Here is a 21,358-nt window from a genome sequence, read left to right as displayed (position 1 = left end):
AAAATGTTGTCCAAACAGGCTCCAAAGTAAGGGAAAACGACCCCATTTCTAAGCAAGTTTTTTTCGACCTTCTCAAAATCACAAAAAAAGATTTTCTTAGCTTATATTATACCTATATAGGATCAATACGAAGTCTCACCTTTTTTTGAATAAGTATTCATATTATTAATTTATTTTTGAAAAAACACCCTTTAATACAAAGTCAGCAATAAAACAAGTTTAAAAAATTAAAATGCAAAAATAACTTCAGTTCCTCCTTAGTCACTCCAAAATGAAGCTAAGGTGAGGTTTTTGATTTTTTGCATTTTCAAAACCTCAAACCCTCTTCTCACTCCTTTGAACTCTATGCAACCTCAGTCGAGATAGTCCAATTTGTGAAGGTTTTTTCATGCAAAGATCATTAGATCAAGTTTATCATTTTATATCATAACTATGTAACATAACAAGACTATATGCGCATGTTTTTCATTTCTTAGTTTTTTTTGAATTAGTTATACACATTTGAATGTTCGGTCAAACCTTTCAAAACCCCGTTGACTGCCTCCAAAACCCATGTAACCCTAGCGCCAAATGTCCATCGTCGATCTAACCCTAACGCCAAACTGCGGCCGTCGGATAGGCCTTCTAGAAGGATTCCGCGGGGGCGATCCGTGGGAGCCCTGATTCTTCAATCTGATTGGCCACCGTTTTTTCTCTCTGACGAACAGATAACGTTGAGCGGGGGAGCATCTCAGTGACCGTTGGGCCGAGCGGATCGGGCCCGGCAGAGCCTGGCGTGCGTGCGCACGGCCGTCGAGAGGGGGGGATGGGCTGCATGCGAGACGGTCAATGACATGTGGGCCATCCCTGTCCCATGCATGCCATGCAACGTCGCAGCCTAGCTATTCTGTGCTCGTGAACGCTGTGACACAACCTAGCCATTTGCATGCGGGCTTGCATGCACGCATCGACACAGTAAAGCAGCGGCAGGGGCGCAGCGTATAGGTACGTCGCATCTAAGCTATTTTAACAAATGCATGTTTGAACCTGAGACACGGGACGGACGCGTCGGTGGTGCAGCTCCTTTTTCAGTGTCACGCGCGGATGAACGGGCCTGTTTCCCACGCGGCGTCACCGCCGATGTAAGTGCACGAAACGATGCATCTCGCCTGTGCCGCCCGTGCCTCTTTGGATGCTCTGCCCGCCGTTTTTGAATTAATGCCCGCAATTACTTATGCCAGTACGAACAGAGAAGAGAAAACGACCGAGAAGGCACCGTGTACACATTGACCTCGGCTGCAATGCGGCTATAAAAGGGCACCATTTCCTCATCCCTCTCACACTCATCTCTCAAGCCTCCCCCGCTTCTTCTTTTCGAGCCAAATCCACCACTCGAGCCACCATGCAGTTCAACGGCCCTACCTACCGTCGCCCTCGCACCGTGCCGGAGAGGGAGTACCCGGCCGGAGTCATCGTCGAGAATAGCCTGAGGGTGTGGGCCATCTCAAGGTGGAGGGGCCCTAGAGAGCTGGCTCGCTTCTTCCTCCAAGCCGGCTACCGCCACCTCCCTCCGGGCACTCTGCCTATGTTCCACCTCCACGAGCAGTATGATGGCAACGCCAACGGCTTCGTCATCGGCCTCTATGTCACCTTCACCAACCCCCATGACGCTCACCACCTCCTCGGCGAGGTGTTCTGGTGTGGATGCGAGTTTATCGCGTTCACGACCTACAACATCTTCACCAACTTCCACCACATCTTCCCTCACCCCAACGGCATGCACACCCTCCCCTACCAGATGCCGGAGAACGACGAGTGAGGGGCGCCGGCTAAGGAGGAGGGGCCAAGGAGTTGTTCGAGTGCGAGTCTTTCTATCTATCTATCTAGCTTGTGTTTGTGTTGGTTCGGGCGTGTGTGCCCGTGTCTTCTATCTATCTAGTTTTAATTATTTTCCTTTCATGTTTTATGAACTATATGTTGTAAGGGGATGCCCCTCTATATGTTCTATCTATCTATGCTACTAGGGTACCCGATGCCCCTCTATCGTGCTATCTATTAATGTTTTTTCGGGCCTAAAGTTTCTCCATTGCATTTTATTTATGTGGCCATGTGAACTAAAAAATGCACTAAAACATGATCCAATCATATAAGTTGTTGTTAGCACGTGTCTAGTTAATTATCTTCCTTTTATGTTTTATGCACTATATGTTGTAAGGGGATGCCCCTCTATGTTGTAAGGAGATGCTACTAGGGGCACACTAGATGTCTTCTTTTTTTGAGAGGGGCACAACCTTTTTCGGTTGAAACACACGAGTAAAAACTTTGAAAACACCATAGCACAAATAAAAAAATTTAAAAAAGATGCTTGGTTGAAATAAACTAGAACCAAACAATTGCAACTTTTTTGGTTTACAAAGACTGCAAGTTAGACAGCTAACTAGAACCAACCTTTTGTTTTAGCCGAAACAACACGGGACCCTACCATCGGACACGATAGCTTATGCATAAAAATAGCTCAAATAATTATCAGATGAGTTATCTCAAAAAAGATGACTGCAGGAAACTTAAAATTTGTGAAATAACCTAAAGCCGAAAAGATATATCGATGTCAATGACCGTGTGCACTTTTTTTTGCACTAGCTACACTTCTTTTATCAATGGGCCTGGGTATGTTCTATTCGGCCCTGCCTAACTTCTATATGGGCCTGGCCTTTTCGGGCAACTGTGGACGAACCTCTTTTTTTTCTTTTCTCCCTCTACCACTGAAACTGAAACTGATGACGAACTGAAGAACTGAAAAAACGGGGCCGAAACAGAGTGGAGAAGACATGCCGAATTCCTACAACGCAACACTTTTATTCAAATATCCATATCATTACGATTACAAATGATGCCCAATCTATTCACTTACGACTAATTATCATCACATAAACAAATTGGAGAGCAATTACACAGACATAAAAAAAGTCCGGCCATCAGCCCCATCAAATTGCCCTGCTTCTGCAATTCGATGAGTTTCTTCATCTGCTTGTTCAGCTTCTTCAGCTCTGCCATCACTCCTGCATCCCCCACAGTAGCACCAATGGAATGGGCGCCCCCAATGGAATTGCTAGATCCAGAGGCCCCAGATCCAGACGCGCCCGATCCAAACTTGCCCAACTTCTCCGCCTCCAATGGTAAATCGAGCTCCCCTGATGCACCCTCCAGTTGAATCCGCTCTATGTACTCATCTAGCCACTCAAAATGGGTGCATTGCTTCAATTTCTGAAATCGGAAAGATGAACCCTAAATCCCAAATCCGATGAAAAATGGGCAAATATGAAATTGGGAGACAAAAACCAAAATTGGCATATTGAGAAGTAAAATCTCACCTTTCCCTGCTCTGGTTTGCTCTCGCATTTCACGAATTCCCGCCCAAGGTTGCCATTCTTGTCGGTCGTTGTGACTAGCCGCTTCAGGGGTGCGATACGTGGGCATGCAGGGCACCTTGTCATGGGCACTGTGCCATAGCGCGGCGGGAGGCTAAAGCGGAGCTCGACATTGCTAGGTCGCGGCCCGGAACGGCGTTGCTGCGCGTCGTCGCCGGAGAAGAAGAACAACAACGGTCGGGGGGGGGGGGGGAGGATGGGCTCGGGTGCTGCACGGCTCGGGGCACGGCGTGTCCTCTTGTACCAATGCTGACCTGGATAAGTTAGTGGGTCCCACGCTGTGGGTCCCGCTCACCTGACCAACGCTGAGTTGGATAAGTTAGTGGGTCCCACGCTGTGGGTCCCGCTCACCTGATTCGAGTTTTAAACATGTGTCTTTTGATTAGACAGCAGTGTCGCATGGGAGCTATTTTTTCCAACACAGATGTCGCATGAGAGCTATTACAACCAACGACGTCGCATGAGAGACAATTCACACCAACGACTTCGCATGGGAGCTATTCGCCCCGACAGAAGAGCCACAGGCCCGCACACCCGCTGGTCCAAGCACCTCAAGCATGGAGACGACGCCATCCCACGCAAGAGCAACCACCTCGCCGCCGGCAGACACAGGCGAGCCGAATCCGAAGACAGATCCAGCAACCTCCTGCTGCGGCACCAACGCACAGGCCACTAGAGATCGGTCCGCGCGCGAAGGCCTCCAAAAGGCAGGAAGGGGGGCCGCCACCCCGCCCCGACGCGCCGGCGAGAGCACCGAGGCATAGCCCAAGAGCTCGTCGGTGCCGTCACCACGGCAGCAGCCGCCGGCAACGCAGCACCATCCAGAGCACGCGCGTGGAGGAGCCTCCAGATGGCTGGAAGGGGGGCCGCCACCCCGCCCCGACGCACCGGTGAGAGCACCGGGCCGCAGCCCAGTGACCCGTCGACGCCGATACCTCGGCAGCTGCCGCCGGAGACGCAGCCCTGGAGAGCACCGCCGCAGAGCCCGCAACGACGCATCACCGGAGGGCGAGCCTCCCTCCACCGCGAGATTCAGCCACAGGACAAGGAGATGCCCCGCCGCCGCCGTCCGCTGCGTGGACTTAGTCCGGCGACCTCATCCGGCGACGGCAAGGGAGAGTCAGGGATGGGGGGGGGGGGGGGGGGGGGTCGGCGGCGGCTCAATCTAGGGTTCCGCCCGAGCCGCCCCTGAAGGCGACGCGGGGGAGGGGGGGGGGGGGGGGGGGGGGGGCGGCTCCGCGATGAAGTTGTGACTTTCTTACATAAATAAAAGGAGTGCTTTCCTAGTTGCCATGTCTATTTTTTCATGGGGATGTTATTAAGTTGACATGACATTTTTCAGTTCAAAATCCTTTTTTCTGTTGTTCAGTCAAAATGAAATGAACTGAATCTTTGTTTAGTCCTTGGTAATAATATATGGCTCTAACTTTCCTCACAAAGCAATAGCATATGCTTGGAAAGAAGCGGTTAGTTTTTGTTTTCCCATTCCAAAGCATGTATTCCGTTTCCACGCTACTCCAATCCAATACGAGCCCATCTTTCTCCTCTTCTGGCTTCTGCTCTTCGATCGGTGCAGAAACCGCCTACGTCAACACAAGATAAGAGGCGTGACATAAGCTACTGGATCACTCGCTCTCAAGCTCTTCTTACTCCAAAGTCCAGTGAAGAGAAGCAGCAGCAGTGGGCATGTCGCCGGCGACGGCGAGAGGCGGTGCCCAGGAGGACTACCAGCCCGGCGAAGCCGGCGTGGACAAGGACGGCGGCGCCAAGGAAGGGAAGGGCACGTGGAGACACGCGGCGTTCCACGTGGCGACGACGATCGCCACGCCGGCAGCCTACGCTCCCCTGCCCTTTGCTCTTGCATCCCTGGGCTGGCCTCTGGGTTAGCAGCGCCATATGGTGTAGATTCTCTGGTTGGTTATTTTTGATCGGGTGATTAGCAGTTCTGTTTTTCCCACAGGTGTTTGCTGCTTGGTGATAGGGACGCTGGTCACCTGGTGTTCGAGCCTGGCCGTTGCCTCACTGTGGCAGTGGAACGGAGAGAAGCACACCAGCTACCGGCTGCTCGCACAAAGCATATTTGGTCAGTGCAATTTTTTCTTCCAACAAATAGTTACCATCTGACGATACTGTTAACTGCAGAAACCTTTTTTATTGTTGCAAAAGAAAGTTACTGAGAGAAATGTTCTTTTGATCATTTAACTGTAATTCTCATCAATGGTGCACTTATGATTCAACAAGCAACTGTTAACATCACATCAGTTTGTGAAAATTTACCTTTGATAGTGACTCTGTACTTTGTTGATCAGGTCCATGGGGCTACTGGTATGTGTCATTCTTCCAGCAAGTGGCCTCGGTTGGCAACAACATTGCGATCCAGATTGCGGCCGGCAGCAGCCTCAAGGCCGTCTACAAGCACTACTACGCCGCCGACCACGGCGCGATGACGCTGCAGCACTTCATCCTCCTCTTCGGCATGCTCGAGCTGTTTCTCTCGCAGCTTCCTGACATCCATTCGCTCCGGTGGGTGAATGCTACCTGCACTGCTTCCACCATTGGGTTTGCAGGGACGGCCATCGGTGTCACGATATACGATGGTAAAATTCAGTAAATTTTTATTCTGCATACATAAAGTACTGAAATTACTGAAGATGAAAGGAATCGACGGCATCCTCTACTGCAGGATATCGGATTGACCGAAATGATGTGGGTTACAGTCTGCAAGGAAGCACCGCAACCAAGGTCTTCAGAGGTTTCAATGCATTGGGCACAATAGCCTTCTCATTTGGTGACGCAATGCTGCCAGAAATCCAGGTGCCCATCTGAAATTCTGTCCATATCGATGAACTTAGTGTACAAACAATCATTGTTTGCATAAAATTGGCTGAAATGCAGAGCACTGTGCGAGAACCGGCAACAACAAACATGTACAAGGGTGTGTCGACGGCGTACACATTGATCGTCGTGTCCTACTGGACACTGGCATTCAGTGGCTATTGGGCATTCGGCTCTGGAGTCCAGCCATACATCTTGTCCTCCCTGACCGTTCCAAGATGGGCAATTGTAATGGCAAACATATTTGCAGTTGTTCAGATCACAGGTTGCTTTCAGGTAACTGTAACTTATGGCAAACCTCCTACTTCCATCAGGAAATTCTTGCCAACCATCCAGTAACTAACTCTACTTCTTCTTCTTCACAAAGATATACTGCAGGCCGACATACGCGCACTTCGAAGAGCGCATTCAGGCGAAGAATATGGCGTACAGAGCATGGCTGTGGCGACTGATGTACACCTCTGCATACATGGCGACGATCACCCTTGTTGCCGCCGCAATGCCATTCTTTGGGGACTTTGTATCAGTTTGTGGAGCGGTTGGGTTCACCCCACTGGACTTTGTGCTGCCTGCATTAGCATTTCTGAAGGCTGGGAAGCTGCCCAAAAACCTGGGGCTGCGGCGTACCGTCAAGGCCCTTTGCTGTGCCGTCGCCGTCTTGTTCTCTGCCATCGGAGTTCTTGCATGCATTGGAGCCATCAGAGCAATTGTGCTCGACGTCAAGACCTACAAGTTCTTCCATGACATGTGATCATAGTTAAGTTATATCAGGTTGCTCTTGTGCATCAGTTCACTTATATGTAGGTTTGTGTGTGGCAGTGCTAGATGCCAGGTAATATGCAATGTTATATACAATAGTACATGGGGACTCATTTTGTAAGTTGAGTCACATTTTTGAAACATGTATAGGATCAGAATCAAAACACAGACATCTCAGACCAATCAGTAAGTCTATAATCTATTGCCTACAAAAACAATTCGATGACCACATAAATCGATTTACAATTCCAGGAAAAAAGATATCAAGAAAGCAACAAATAAGCATACCACTCCAATAGAAGAACCTAGAGCAAAGCACACATGATGGATGCTGTCATATAAATTATGAACATCATACTCCCTCCGTAAAGAAATATAAGAGCGTTTACATCACTAAAGTAGTGATCTAAACGCTCTTATATTCCTTCACAGAGGGAGTACATAACAATAGTACAGTTCCTTCTAAACACAAAGTGTAGGACTAGGACACATTAAATTTCGCCAATAATTTATTCTCAATCTTAGAATTGGCCGAGGTTTGTGAGGTGAACAGCAGCCTAAATTCATCAATCTTAGAATTGGCCGAGGTTTGTGAGGTGAATGAGGAGAAAGGTTTCACGTGACAGTTTGTTTATTGCTTGTACAAAATTGGGCTGCTGCAAATGGTTTGGAAGAAATAAAATTAAATCATACCAGCTGGAAAACATTTTGAAAACTGCCACTTTCCTGGTCCCAAATGTCAGTACTGCTAAATTTGGTCTAAATATCATGGTCAAGTGTCGAGACAAACACCTCCCTTTAATATTAGGTAGAGACAGATATTAAGTTAGAGATGTGAAAGTGTCGACAGAGACACCTCCCTTTAATATTAGGTTAGGTAGAGATGTGAAACGAATAGGACTGCTTTGTCTATTACTTTTGTTAGGTATAAATTCTTCGGTAGGAGCTAGGGCCCTACCGGATCTAGGGCGTAGGTTGTAGGGGAAGGAGGGGGAAGGACGAGGGCTGGTGCGCGGTGGCCGGCGGCGTGGCGCCGTCCTTGCGACAGTTGCAGCGGCGGCGAAGGCAGGAGGCGGCTAGGGTTTAGGTCTCCCGGCTCCCTAAGGGAAGCCGAGCAAATATTGATTGCTTCTTGCTTGATTAGATTGATACATCTCCTCTCCTTATATAGAGAGGTTTACTTGGCTCCTAAGCCAACGATCCTAATAACGATAAGATAATTGGGCTAAGCCCCTAATAACGATAAGATAACTTGGGCCATAACCCACTGGGCTGAGCCCCTACTATGCCGGTCATAACACTCTTACACCCATGTAAATTTTCATAGGAAAAGAGCACTGAAACTTCTTCTTTATTTTTGCACAGGGCGCAAAATAACCGTCTCCCATGAAAGTTTACAAACGCAAAACAAACTAGTGAATTTACAGTGTTCTTTCTGTAATATTTTGACATTCAGAAATTGTTTTCACCCAGGAGTGCACCATTGAGTTTACTCTGCTAGTTCACCACATAATTGAATCTTATTCGCATTCTAGAAACGCAACTTGTTTTGTCTTACAAATGCTTTTCAGAAACACAACAAGCCTGAAACTGTTGTCAAAATCAAGAAAGATGCCAAAATCAAGGGCGTCTTTAGCTGGCTATGACATCGATTTCAGATTTATTGAAGTAATATACAAGCACAGGTTCCTGAACTAAGACCATCTATGTACAGTAACCATGAGCCCTTGCAACAGCAGTGGACTCAAATGGATGATTTATTCAAAGATCAGTAACATCTATTCAGAACTTCCACATGACATCATTAAGCTGGATGAGGATCTTTGGTGACCTGGTGCGTTCACTGGGGATTTGGTGGCCGGCTATTCGCGGCAGAAACCCTAGAACCCCACTCAAGAAGCTCTTTACTAGTGTCATCCTTGTGCACAATTACCTCTATAAAGCACAGGCTGTCCTTGTTGGGTCCTAGGGATGCCTCAATTGCCTTCTTCAGTTCCTCCTCTGTTCGGACCTACAGACACAAGGGTGAAATTTCATTGCAATGCAGTACTTTTTAAATATTTTAAAATATATTCAGGTGGGGAGTCTTTCTCCCGGTAACAGTTTCAAAAAACCTTCTTAATTTTTTTAGCCGTATAAATAAATATAGATTACAACTGTAACACCAACCTTGGCCGTATAGCACTTGCCCTCGCCATTATGGAATGCTTCCACCACGCCGGTGTAGTTCCAGTTCTTGATGATGTTGTAAGGGCCGTCATGGATCTCCACCTCAATGGTGTAACCCCCGTTGTTTATGAGAAAGATGATGTTGTTCTGTTCCCACCGGAGCATCGTCGACACTTCTTGTGCCGTCACCTATATACCAGCCCAATTAAATCTTTCTTAGCCGCATATCTATAATCTAGTATAATCTTGACATGCAGCATGTCCACATCAGCAGCCTAGCCACATCAGTTTTTTCTTACCAGCTTACATGAGGGACCCACCAGAGTCTATACCAGCCACGTTTGCTTTCTGTTACCAGCAGTGGACCCACAAAAGGCTGACTACAAACCTCCCTGTCCCTGAATCAGATGAACACATCGCCCCCTCTTCCCCTGGATCGCGTCCAGGCTCATGCGTTCAACACCCCCGCGCTACATCGTGTTGCATTGATTCCATCTTCCTCGGCTCCTCACCTCCCAAAAGCAGACCATCAGTGCCTTCCAAAGCCGTTCCCCTTCCACTTTTCCTACTTTAATTCCCATCCAGTCCAGCCTCCCCGCTCCGTCTTCTTGGTTCGCCTGCCACCAGTGCGAGACACCCCCTCCCACGCTCGCGAGTCCAGGCCAAATCAGCCTCCGCTTCTTATCCCTTCCGCCGGCCACCACTCCGCTCATTGCTCTTGCTACTGCTTGGGCGATTCGAGAGGAAGACGCGAGAGGAATTGGGCATGTGGAGGCTGTGTGGGAGAGAGAAGGCAAGGGATCATGGCGGTGATTGTGTCGACATGAGATGAGAGGGGAGCATGATGCGTTCATCTCAAGGTCAAAAGACGGCTTCTCCAGGGTCAGGCTGTGGCGTCGGCTGTGTCGACGCGCGCGCGTGAGAGAGAAGCGTGTTGCGGCCATCTTCAGACTATTGCTTCCAGTTTGTAAGTAATTCTCCTTGCCATTGCTTCAATGTGGTAATTCTGGTTCGTGATGCAACATAGTCGTTTTTCCTTGCCTGGTTGCTTGGTTATTGCGTGGAAGTAGTAATTATGTTTGGTTATGCAAGGGAATTGTTTATTTCTTCTCTAATTATTTTCTTGGAATACATCATGATATATTGGTTAAATTCTACTGTAGGTTCTTTCTTGCAGATCTGCGGAAATCATAACTCAGGCTGTTGTTGACGGATATTAGATTCCGAATGGTGAGAAGCCCACCTGTATCCTCGAGACTCGATTTTTATTTTATTTGTTTATCTCATCCTATACCCCCCCCCCCCCCCCCCCCCCTACTTGCTTGCATGATTTCTTCTCTCTGCAGCTACATATGCCACATTGCTTATTGTGAGTTCCAACCTGACGCATTCTGAATTTTTATTTTCTGCTGCCAGAGAACAAAGACCTGTTTGTCAAGCCCTTGAGCAAAGAACCAAAGCCCTTTCCATTTCATACTCGATACTATACTTGGGAAAACGGATATGGATGGTAAGCTGGTGTTGATACAATATATAGGTGCCATAATGTAAACATGTAGTCAGAATTTATTTTCATATGTTGGTGGTTCAGATTACTTCTCTTCTACAATGGCATATTCAATAGTGGTAAATTGTACGCATCAATAGGTGCAGAACTCACATATCAGTTTCAGTGATAGGGCTTACGTTTGAGTGCCCTGATCATAACAAAAATGATGGTACATATCACATTTTCTTAGATTATCCGATTCACCCTCATACAATTTTTTAATGCTGCATAGTGGATTTTTTTTCTATTGTTATGGCAAAAACACGAGGGCCAATTAATATGTTTACACATCAAGCCGTCATTGTTTGATTCAGTATGATGTGCAGCTTATAGTTCACGAAGAAGATGCTAAAAAGGAGATTATGGTTAGTTAGTAAACTTATTTACCTTTTATTCTTTGAGATGTCAACTTAGTTACTTTGATTTTCAACTTATTTACTTTGATTAAGGCATAGATATAATAACCCATGCAATTTTTAAGTGCTTAGTTCGTGCAGTCTAACTCTGATTTTTTTTTTCTAATTTACTTATTGCAGATTACTTCCCTCACACTCAACAATGTGAAGGTATATGGAAATTTATTTGAGTTTGTCACATGTCTTACTGCAAATAATGATGCCGTGCATCCTTTCATTCCTTAATTTCACAACCGTTCCTTTGTACTTCCATGTGTTTGTGTTCCATGTAGATTTATGGTAAATATCATGTACTATGGATTCATAAAAAGATTATTTTACAGTTTTATCATTCGTATGGTTGATAGCCGATCACTCAAACAGAGAACATTGTTCTGAAAATCCTAAACAATTTTTCAGGGACAAACATTATAATCATTATCGTCTCTTATGACAAGGATTTTACTTTGTTGAGCATTCCCTTGCTATTTTTGCTCAATTTATTTTCTTAATCACACCGAAAGAGCTCCCTGGTTTCATAGTTTTACTCAAATCACAAAGATATTGTTGTAACTGGTATCTAGGATTCTAGGTACACCCTAGATCCCGATACATTTGTTACGTTTGTTCTAATGTTCCCTGATTTTAGATATGCAAAAGTGCTACGTTTGTTCTAATGTTCCCTGATACATTTGTGTCTTTGTGTTTCTGCAAAATCCTAGATTTTATCTGCCAAGTTACTTAACCATCGAGGAAGGCAATGCTATCATCCACTTGATGCAACTTCTATTCTTCCCCCTGAAGGATCACATCGGCAAAGATCTTACTATCATGAGAGTATTGCTGAATATGAATGTCTCATGACATTACTTTGTAATAAATAAATTAGTTCCATGGGTAATATTTATCTAATCTGATTGTTCGTCTACCGAACAGAAGTTGAATGATATAACTAGGAGTATCGACCTTACTTATGTGCCATTACAATGATGTAATCTAAATGATCTTATATTTCTTTACAAAGGGAGTATTATTCTAAAGTATTGTTGCCAAAGTTGAACGATATAACTAGGAGGATCGACCCTATTTATGTACCACTACAATGATGTATATTATTCTAAAGTGTTGTTGCCAAAGCAGGATAAATTTTTCATTATTTTGGTGATCCTATTAGGAGAGTTAATTTGCTAAGTAAAACAACAATTTATAGCAATATTTCCCGTAGCAACGCGCGGGGAATCATCTAGTTTTGATAGAGCTTTAAATCTAATGGTATAAGACAGAACGTTTGGTGATACTGAATTTTTCATACCTGAAAGCTGCCATCTCCAATGAAGGAAATGACTCGCTTATCCTTAGCAGCCTGCGCATATCCCAGAGTTGCACCCACAGACCAACCAATTGATCCATATTGCATCTGAAATTCATACCTGCGAAAAGAAAATGGTGTTTAATTAAACATAAACTGAACAGTATACATCCTAGTTACTGACACAAACAAGGCTTGTCAGTTGTTACCAATGTAAAATTAGTCTAGACTTCTATCATTCATTTTCGAGATTCTTACATGAAACCAGCTGATAATATGGCCTCACTAATCGGTGACACATCACGGGTTATTTTATCGAAGTTCAAACTACTATAAGGCATTTTATCAAATTCACCCGGATAAATAATCAATAACCAAAAAAAAAACAGAACAAAATATCTGGATATAATCCAACTATACCTAAATTAAAAATACTAAAAGAACGGATGTGACCAACAACCAATACGGGAAGTTTAAAAAAACTCAGACAGAAGTTTGAGCTCTGAAATATTTCAGGGGAGCTTACCCACAGCCTTCTGGTAGTTTCAGCTTCTGACAGTTAAACCATGAGTCACCAGTCTCTGCTATAACAGCTGAGCTGCCAGACAACATTTTCTGAATATGCTTAAAAAGTATATTCACTCTCAAAGGCTCTCCAGGCTCAGAGGAAAGGGGTTCGCCCTGAGGCACAAAAATCCGACTGTAGTTGTCGTAGGCAGCTGTGTTCTTCTTCAGCCGGGTTGCAAGTGCATGCAGGAAGTCCTTCATCAGAACACACCCAAATGCAGGCCCATTCCCAATCACGACTCGGTCCGGCTGGACAATGATGGCCTTCTCCTTCTTGAGAAGAAGCGAGTACCCAACCGAGCTGTAGTCATTAAATATCGGGCCAGCAAACAAATAGGCATCAGCTGACTCCACAATCTCAGCGCAGAATGGAGTGCTCACAGCACCCCAGTATGTGCCGATAAATCTAGAATGGTGCTCCGGCACAAGCCCCTTTGCAGAAGGCATCACTGCAACCGGATAACCGCATGCATCAGCCAGCTCTACGAAGGCCTCGCATGCTTTGGCCACCCTCATCTTCGGTCCGCCAACAAGGACCGGCTTGACTGATTTGTTCAAAAAAGCTGCAGCAGTCTCCACTGCTGCTTCCAGGTTCATCTGGTTTGACAGTCTGACAAATGAACAGTTCATCAACATCAGTGATGCCAAGCCAACTGCCATCTCATCGTCGTTATGCGCATACAGGGAGCATGCTAACTTACCTTGGGGAGAGAAAGAAAGGGACAGGATGGCGGCTAAAGGTAGGATGCGGGATCGAGGGGAGGTTGCAGCTGATACTGATGTAAACAGGCTTGCTCTCCTTCAGTGCAGTGGAAATGGCAGTGTCAATCTGTTCATGTGCATCTTCCAAGTTGTTCACCACTGCCTGCAATTTATGAAATGAGGTCATATAATAGGAAAAAAATCGCAATGCTCATATAGATATCTTGAATTCCCACTTTTGAAAATAAATTCACAATTCCAAGCATACATATCATCTGCGGAAGGTAAAGGTTTAGTCTCCTCTTAACCTTCTATGTAGTAACACATGTTCATTTAATTTCCCGTATATGAACGCTTTATTTCCTCATTCTGTTAATACAAAAATTTATGCGTGTACAGTGAAATCATTCTTGCAGTTTAATTGTCTTACAGAATTATCATATTATTCATATACGCCATCCAAACTAACTTAGAAGTACAGAAGTAATGGATAATCAAGCGAGAGATACAACTGATGCACCAAGCACTGTAATGGACTAAAAGTTATGCTTGAAGTTGTTAAGCATAGTCCAAGTCAGAAGACAGAAGGACTTATCCTTCGAAAATGGGGTAGTGTCCCTATTTCTATATTGGAGAATCCTATTTCTGAACCAATAAGCCAATAAGTGTAACAGGCTAACAGCTACTCCCTCTGTTCCAAATTATAAGATGTTCTAACTTTTTCCTGAATCGGATGTATATAGACATGTTTTAGTGTGTTCGCTCACTCATTTCAATCCGTATGTAGTTTTTCTTTTTAAAGAAAATCCAATCCGTATGTAGTTAATATTGAAATATCCAAAACATCTTATAATTTGGAACGGAGGCAGTACTGTATATTGGTCTGGAAAGCCTGTTTTTAGTTTGGAGCAGACAACATGTCCAACAATGAATCCGGTGATCTCCAGTCAAGGATTTTACATGCACCCCCTAGTAAATAACTCAATATTCAGAGAACAATTTTATCTCACTAAAGAGATTTTCATAGTTGCAGTATAAACAAAATCATTAATCCCTAAGCTCAAGAAAGCATGAACCGCTCCTATCTCAGTCTCTACAAATTTTAGCATCGTGCTGACAGACAGACAGTGCTAGAACTGCAGCAGAGCCATTCCCTGAAAAACAACTAAACCCCAAAACCCAGACTACTGGACATGGAGGAACAATCAGAAAATATCACAAACTGAACATGTCACAAAGTGAATTGCGAAATAGACCACAGATCCAGTCCATTGACCAAACAGAAACTAAAATAATTTTTTTAACCTAAAATCTAAGCAGTGCCAAAATCCCTAACAAAATCAGAGCATTTCGTCTTGAGGAACGACATTAAAACTGAACAACAGAGACGTACCTGATAGCAGGTGACGTTCTGGAAGCAGCGGAGCTCCTGCGTGAAATCGGGGATGCCGATGGTGTGATGGAGGATCCGGTTGCTGCCGTAGTCGTTGCTGTTGGGGCCCCCGACGATGCAGATGACGGGGAGGTTCTCGCTGAAGGCGCCGGCGACGGCGTTGATGGCGCTGAGCCCGCCGACGGTGAAGGTGACCGCGCAGGCGCCGACCCCGCCGTCGCGCGCGCGGGCGTAGCCGTCGGCGGCGTAGGCGGCGTTGAGCTCGTTGCAGCAGCCGACGAGCCGCACCCCGCCGCCGGACGGCTGCTCCGCCTCGAGCTCGTCGAGTAGCGTCAGGTTGAAGTCCCCCGGCACGGTGAAGACCTCGCGCGCGCCGACCTCGGCCAGGCGCCGCGCGAGGTGGCGCCCCAGCGTGGCCTCCCGCGGCGTGGCGGCCGCGGAGGGCGGCGCCGCGGCGTCGGCCGGGGAAGGAATCGAGCCGATGTCCATGGCGAGGGTAGGGAGGGTGGCGGTTGGCGCGGAGGTTGTTCTTGGCCGCAGTGGAGGAGGGGAGAAGGTTCGTGCTTGGAAAAGTTGGCTGCTTGGCGCTCGTGATGTGGGCGTCGGACAGTTGGAGGCTAGTGGCGAGGCGACACATCGCCGGGCAACGCAGGGGGCTTCTAGACGAAGGGAACAAGTGGCGCGTGGCTCCATTTTATTCCTTTTCATTCGAGAAAAGGCCAAAGGCCCAACTTTAGAAATTAAAGACCCAGCCTTCACATCATGGTCTCGGCGGCTAAGCAATGGACGAATTTATGAAATCACTAGTCAAGTCAAGGACACTTCTTGCAAAAATCACTCCCCCTCTTCTCGGATTTGGCAACAAACGGCGCATTTCATATGCGCCAATTCTCGCAGCCTGAAAGTTTCTTTTTTTTTCTAGATTTATTTTTTAAAAGGTTTTATCTCTTGAACCGCGTGTCAAATACCAAACTGTTTTCATTGTTGGATTTTTTGTGTTGGGATCTTTGAAACTAGATCCCTGATTACAGGTTTTGACATACTTTTTCTTCACAAAATAAAAAAAATCCAAAAAAAATAAACTGGAAAAATGTGTTCTCGCAAAAAAACCGAATACAAAAAAAAAACAAAAGAAAAAAGGAGCAGGGAAGCAGGTTGCGCTTTTCAAAAAATATTAAAGCACATGTTGTGCTTTTTTTCGTACAAGCACTGTCGGAAGTAAATTTATATTTTCCGTCGAAGCACAGTTTTTTTTCTTCAAGAAGCACAACTCATGGCGGCACAGGTTTTTTTCCTGAGGAGCACAACTCGTGAAACCAAATCTATGCTTCCACGAGAAGCAAATTTGTGCTTCTCATGGAAGCATATAGAAGCAAATTAGTGCTTGTCGTGGAAGCATATTTTTGTCCCAAGAAGCACATCACGAAAGTAAATCTGTGCTTCCACGAGAAGCCAATCTGTGTTTCTCATGCAAGTGCATTTTTTCGAGAAGCACATCTTGCAGCGAATCTGTTCTTCCGCGCGAAGTAAATTTGTGCTTCTCATGGAAGCACAGATTATTATTATTATTATTATTATTATTATTATTATTATTATTATCAAGAAGCACAGTTGTGCTTCGCAAAAAAAATTCAAAACCTAGGAAAACCAAGTGAAAACCGAAAATCCAAAAAATATATGAAAAAAAAATCATCTAAAACCTGAAAATGTGTATAGAAAAATAGAAAAAAATAAAATCCAGAGGGAGCGTCCAGTACATGACATGTGGCGACTGCTGGACGCATCACTTGGCCCGCTCTCAAAACTCAAAGTATTTCTATGGCGTTTGGCACAATGGTCAAACCCAACTTTTGATGATTTGGAGCATAGAAATATGGCTGATACACACTGGTGCCTCTCCGTGGCTCTGGAGATTCTCGGCGTCATGCGTTGGTGGAATGCTCCTTGGCAAGATGCGTTCGGGGCTTGGCTAGCAAGGAGATGGTTCAACACTTGAATGAAATAAGGATACCAAAATGAAACTCTGGCTTTCGACTTTGTAAGACTCGTTATGACATGTGCACTACATGGAGATGGTAGTCACCTTGTGGGCGGTATGGTTCTGGAGATGAAAAGCAATTTATGAAGAATTTCAGTCACCTTTATCAACCCACTTGTTTGTTAAGAAGTTCTTATCTGAGCTTGAGATCATCTCTCCAAAGAAGACAACACTGCAGGCGGCGCCAGTCCGGGCTTTTGTTAGGCAACCTTGGATCAGACCCCCATCTGGATTTCTGAAATTCAATATCGATGGCGCCATGGAAAAAAATAGTGATCGAGGTTCAGTGGTGGTGGTTTGTCATGACGAACATGGTATCTATATGGGATCTTCTTCCATTACTTTCTCAGGAATCACTGATGCACCAATTCTAGAAGCACTGGCTTGTCGCGAGGCGCTAGCGTTGGCACATGATCTCCAAGCATCTCTCTATTGTTTCATTTGATTGTGCCACCATGATGAAGGATCTCAAAGTGATGAAGAAGAAAGATATGATGCTATTATCAAGTAGATTAAGGCTGGAGTAACATAGTTCATTTATTGTAATTTTATTAATGAAAGTAGGACGAGGAATTATGAAGCAGATAGTTTAGCCAAATTCTTTCTCTCTAGATTTAGGTAGACATGTTTGGTTTCTTCAACCACATTGTTAGGGCATATTTCACCCTTAGTAGTTTTGGTGATTGATGATAATGCGTTTTGCGGACTAACCGTGTGCATTGAGCTTTCAGAGATTATCAGGTGGCACAAGATGGCTTACTTCCCCTCAGTAATTTAGAGTGAAGACGGTTGTTTCTGGCGATTTCTTTTTGGTGGCTTTGAGTCGTAGGAAATCAATACTATTAAGAGAGGGTCCGCATTTGGAAAGGCTAGGGTGGAATAACACGTACACTTTATTTCTTTGCACCCTTTTCCTTCCCGGCAACTCGGAGATCCATCCTTATTCTGTTGAGGCCATTTTGAAGCAGATAAGCGGTAGTACCTCGCAGGTGAGCGGTAGTACCGCTCGCGGTACTACGGCTCTCCAGTGTTCCTATCACTACCGTTTACTTTAGGCATTCTGTAAACGGGAGGTAGTAGGGCGGTAGTTATAGGTAGTGTCACGCATGCAGTACTACGACCTATGCTACTAGCCTACTACCTCAAGTTCACTCAGCTCTAAAGAACTAAGCAGAAGTACCGCTCTTCAGAGCGGTAGCACCGCTCATGCGATACTACTGGCCTCCTCGGCCGCTCGTACTTCCGCTTATGTTTCTACTTCTGTTGCCTCCTTCCACTCCAGCGGAAGTAGAGCGGCAGTAACCAGCGGTAGTACTGCCGGGCGCGGTACTGTCGCACTACCTGCTCTACTACCACAGTTCTAGTCCCATGTGCACCACTAAGTGGAAGTACCGCTGGTGGGAGTGGTACTACCGCTCCGAAGGCACTACCGCTTCTATGACTCTGTCTATTGCACGTTGGGGCTAGTACTACCGCACGCAACGGTAGTATCGCTCAGGCCGGTTGTGCACGACCAGTGGGTAGAAAATGGTTGGATTTTCACCCACCTATTTAAAGGGGGACTTCTTCCCCAAGTTGACTCACCTCTTTCCCCCAAGCTCCATTGTTGCTCCCAATGCTCTTTTTCGCCCGATCTCTCTCCATAGCCACTCAATCTTGTTGATTTGCTAGGGTTTGCTTGAGAGGGCCTTGATCTACACTTCCACTGAGAGAAATTTGATTCCCCCACTAATCCCTCGCGACTCTTGTTACTCTTGGGTGTTTGGGCACCATAGACGGATGAGGTCACCTCGGAGCCACAATCCAATGTGGTGAAGCTTTGTGGTGGTGTTGGGTGCCTCCAATTAAGTTGTGGAGATTGCCCTAACCTTGTTTGTAAAGGTTCGGTTGCCGCCTTCAAGGGCACCACGAGTGGAATCACAGCATCTTGCATTGTGTGAGGGCGTGAGAAGAATACGGTAGCCCTAGTGGATTCTTGGGGAGCATTGTGCCTTCACACCGCTCCAATAGAGACGTACTTCCCCCTTAGGCCAACTCCACCGCATGACCCCAAACGGATGTCCGGTTTGACCGGATTCTGTCCATCTGGGGTAGGAAAATGGACATGCATGTCCGCATGCGGTCGTCCCGCCATCGAGGCACCCACCGCGGCCAACCCAACCCAAAATATGTCTGGCTGTGTTCTGCTTTAGACATTCATTGAACACTTGACGGACGGCCGCCGTTGGCGTCGACGAGGAGCACCGACGCTGTCCGGATTCGCCGCACTCGTGCCCAGGCCGTGCCCCACCGGCCGCCACCCGCCACCCGCCGCGGTCGCCTCGTCGCAGCCCACGCGCTCGCCCATGCACTATGCCGCTCGATGGATGGGCATGCCTTGCGCTCGCACACAGCGGCGGCCGGCTAGCTAGCGAGCAAGCACGCACGCGAACGCGGCAGCTGGCTGGCTAGCTAGCAAGCACGCAAGCGAACGCGGCGGCTGGCTGGCTAGCTAGCAAGCACGCCCGTGCTCACCAGCCGCGCCCAGCCTGCCTAGCAGCTAGCCGACGCCGCATCTTGCCGCGCACGCTCGCGTACACCTCGCCGCAGCCCCTGCTCCGGCTGCGCAGCGCCCGCGGCCGCGTCCTCGCCTTGCCGCCCCCGCAGCACTGGCCGCCTCCTCGCCTTGCCGCCCCCGCAGCACTGGCCGCCTCCCGCCCGCTTGCCTAGCTCGCTAGCAGAGCAGCAGCTCGCCCGTGCCGCATCTCGCCGTCTAGCTAGCTACTCCTGTCGCTCGCCGTGGCGTCCGTGCTCCAGAGCGTCCATGCGGTGCCACGCTTCGGCCGAAGCGCTCGAGCTTCAGCGCGTTCGAGCGGGGCCCTGCTCCGGCCGATGCGCCCGCACTCCGGACCGCCCCGCGCGCCTGCTCCGCCGCGTCCGGCACCCCACTCCGCTCCAGAGTGCCGCTGCGCTCGCCCGGCCCCTCCTGCCGCTGCGCCCGCTCGCCGCCGCCTCGTCGCGCCACACGCGCTCGCCGCCGCCGCACCCGCTCCTGCTACTGCTGCGGCATGCTGCAGCTGCGTCGCCGGGATGTCGGGGGACGCGGGCCAGGGGCGCGAGAAAGAGAGAGGAGAGAGAGAGAAAAGTGGGGTAGGTGGGAGGAAGGTTGACATATGGGCCCGGCCGGACACGAGCGGACGAGGACGAGGCCGCTGCGTCCGTTTTCTGTCCGCTTTGGCCCCAAAGCAAGACCAACTTTGGTCCAGGGATGGGGTGAAATGGACGAAAAAGTAAAATGGGGTCTGCCGCTGGGTCGTTGCATGTGTCCGCTTTTACCCAAATTGCGTCCGGCGGACAAATGGGGTCGCGCGGTGGAGTTGGCCTTAAGGGAAGGAACTTCGGTAACACATCTTCGTCTTCACCGGCTCCACTTGTGGTTATCTCCTACCTTTACTTTGTGCAAGCTTGCATTATGTTGTATCATTTGCTTGCTCGTGTTGTTGTTGTTAGCATCATATAGGTTGTTCACCTAGTTGCATATCTTAACAACCTTTTGTTGCTAATCATAATTTGATAAGAAAAACTAAAAGTTGGTAGTTGCCTATTCACCCCCCTCTAGTCAACCATATCGATCCTTTCAATTGGCAGAGCTTCGTCTCTTTTTAAGGGCTTAACTGCCCAAAGAGTATGGTTGATGACGGGCCTCGAGTGGATGAACTACCCACGGTCGAGGAAGTGGCCATAGTCTCTCGAGAGGACCTAAATGAGGCTAGTGCTTCACTTAGGACTTCTATGATGACCGAGGTCACATCCTTGGGTAAAGATTTCCTTGATGGTCTCAAGCTTTCTACCGATCCACTTCAAGTGGTTAAACCCACTACCACGGAGTCAGATGCCAACTCCGATAACGAGGGGGCTAGTAGTGATCAGAATCCATTGCCTCAAGGAAAGAATGGGACGAGCATCCATGCCACGGTTGCTCCTCCCCTGACCTATGGAGCGCCGGTCCATGAACCTCATATCAACCATCTTGGTCCTCCTCCTAAGCTTGTGATAAATGATTTTCCTAATTGGGTTTTTCGTATCAGGTCTCATTTGAATCACAGCTCGGCACATCTTTCGAGAATCATTGAACAAGGCTTCTACCCTCATGATCCAAGCAACTTCATTCCAAGAGGAGAAGTGGACAACCGATACAATCACTCTGCATTGTTCATTCTTCAAGCCGCAATGCCTCCCGAAGAGCTAGCTCACTT

General features: G+C 47.2%; 2 protein-coding genes and 2 long non-coding RNA genes across 4 annotated transcripts; 2 read left to right on the top strand and 2 right to left on the bottom strand.

The window, feature by feature from the left end:
• Positions 1-2,815: 2,815 nt before the first annotated feature.
• Positions 2,816-3,571, bottom strand: LOC120975558 (uncharacterized). Its single transcript, XR_012180915.1, has 2 exons — positions 3,351-3,571; positions 2,816-3,243 (listed from the first exon to the last, which is right to left on the bottom strand). It is a non-coding gene; the product is annotated as an uncharacterized lncRNA (long non-coding RNA).
• A 1,081-nt stretch (positions 3,572-4,652) lies between these two features.
• On the top strand, positions 4,653-7,216 carry LOC109756004 (GABA transporter 1). Its single transcript, XM_020314873.3, has 6 exons — positions 4,653-5,289; positions 5,368-5,490; positions 5,717-6,004; positions 6,091-6,221; positions 6,303-6,518; positions 6,610-7,216. Exons 1-6 carry the CDS (start codon positions 5,094-5,096, stop codon positions 6,991-6,993), a joined length of 1,338 nt encoding a protein of 445 aa, XP_020170462.1. The 5' UTR covers positions 4,653-5,093; the 3' UTR covers positions 6,994-7,216.
• A 1,286-nt stretch (positions 7,217-8,502) lies between these two features.
• Positions 8,503-15,754, bottom strand: LOC109756002 (pyruvate decarboxylase 1). Its single transcript, XM_020314872.4, has 6 exons — positions 15,086-15,754; positions 13,692-13,855; positions 12,950-13,600; positions 12,427-12,544; positions 9,171-9,359; positions 8,503-9,012 (listed from the first exon to the last, which is right to left on the bottom strand). Exons 1-6 carry the CDS (start codon positions 15,572-15,574, stop codon positions 8,842-8,844), a joined length of 1,782 nt encoding a protein of 593 aa, XP_020170461.1. The 5' UTR covers positions 15,575-15,754; the 3' UTR covers positions 8,503-8,841.
• LOC141042266 (uncharacterized) lies at positions 9,765-10,837 on the top strand. Its single transcript, XR_012204280.1, has 3 exons — positions 9,765-10,137; positions 10,334-10,400; positions 10,587-10,837. It is a non-coding gene; the product is annotated as an uncharacterized lncRNA (long non-coding RNA).
• Positions 15,755-21,358: the final 5,604 nt, after the last annotated feature.

This window comes from Aegilops tauschii, chromosome 3, assembly GCF_002575655.3.
Source record: "Aegilops tauschii subsp. strangulata cultivar AL8/78 chromosome 3, Aet v6.0, whole genome shotgun sequence".
In the NCBI taxonomy this organism is placed as follows: Eukaryota; Viridiplantae; Streptophyta; class Magnoliopsida; order Poales; family Poaceae; genus Aegilops; species Aegilops tauschii.
This window is presented reverse-complemented; position numbering and strand designations above follow the sequence as displayed.

Excerpts from the sequence above, each read along its gene's own strand:
- LOC109756004 (XM_020314873.3), top strand. The coding sequence starts at position 5,094 with ATGTCGCCGGCGACGGCGAGAGGCGGTGCCCAGGAGGACTACCAGCCC. Across the intron at positions 5,491-5,716 it reads GCTCGCACAAAGCATATTTG|GTCCATGGGGCTACTGGTAT; the intron begins GTCAGTGCAATT and ends TTTGTTGATCAG. Across the intron at positions 6,519-6,609 it reads AGATCACAGGTTGCTTTCAG|ATATACTGCAGGCCGACATA; the intron begins GTAACTGTAACT and ends TTCTTCACAAAG.
- LOC109756002 (XM_020314872.4), bottom strand. The coding sequence starts at position 15,574 with ATGGACATCGGCTCGATTCCTTCCCCGGCCGACGCCGCGGCGCCGCCC. Across the intron at positions 13,856-15,085 it reads AGAACGTCACCTGCTATCAG|GCAGTGGTGAACAACTTGGA; the intron begins GTACGTCTCTGT and ends CATAAATTGCAG. Across the intron at positions 12,545-12,949 it reads AAACTACCAGAAGGCTGTGG|GTATGAATTTCAGATGCAAT; the intron begins GTAAGCTCCCCT and ends TTCTTTTCGCAG.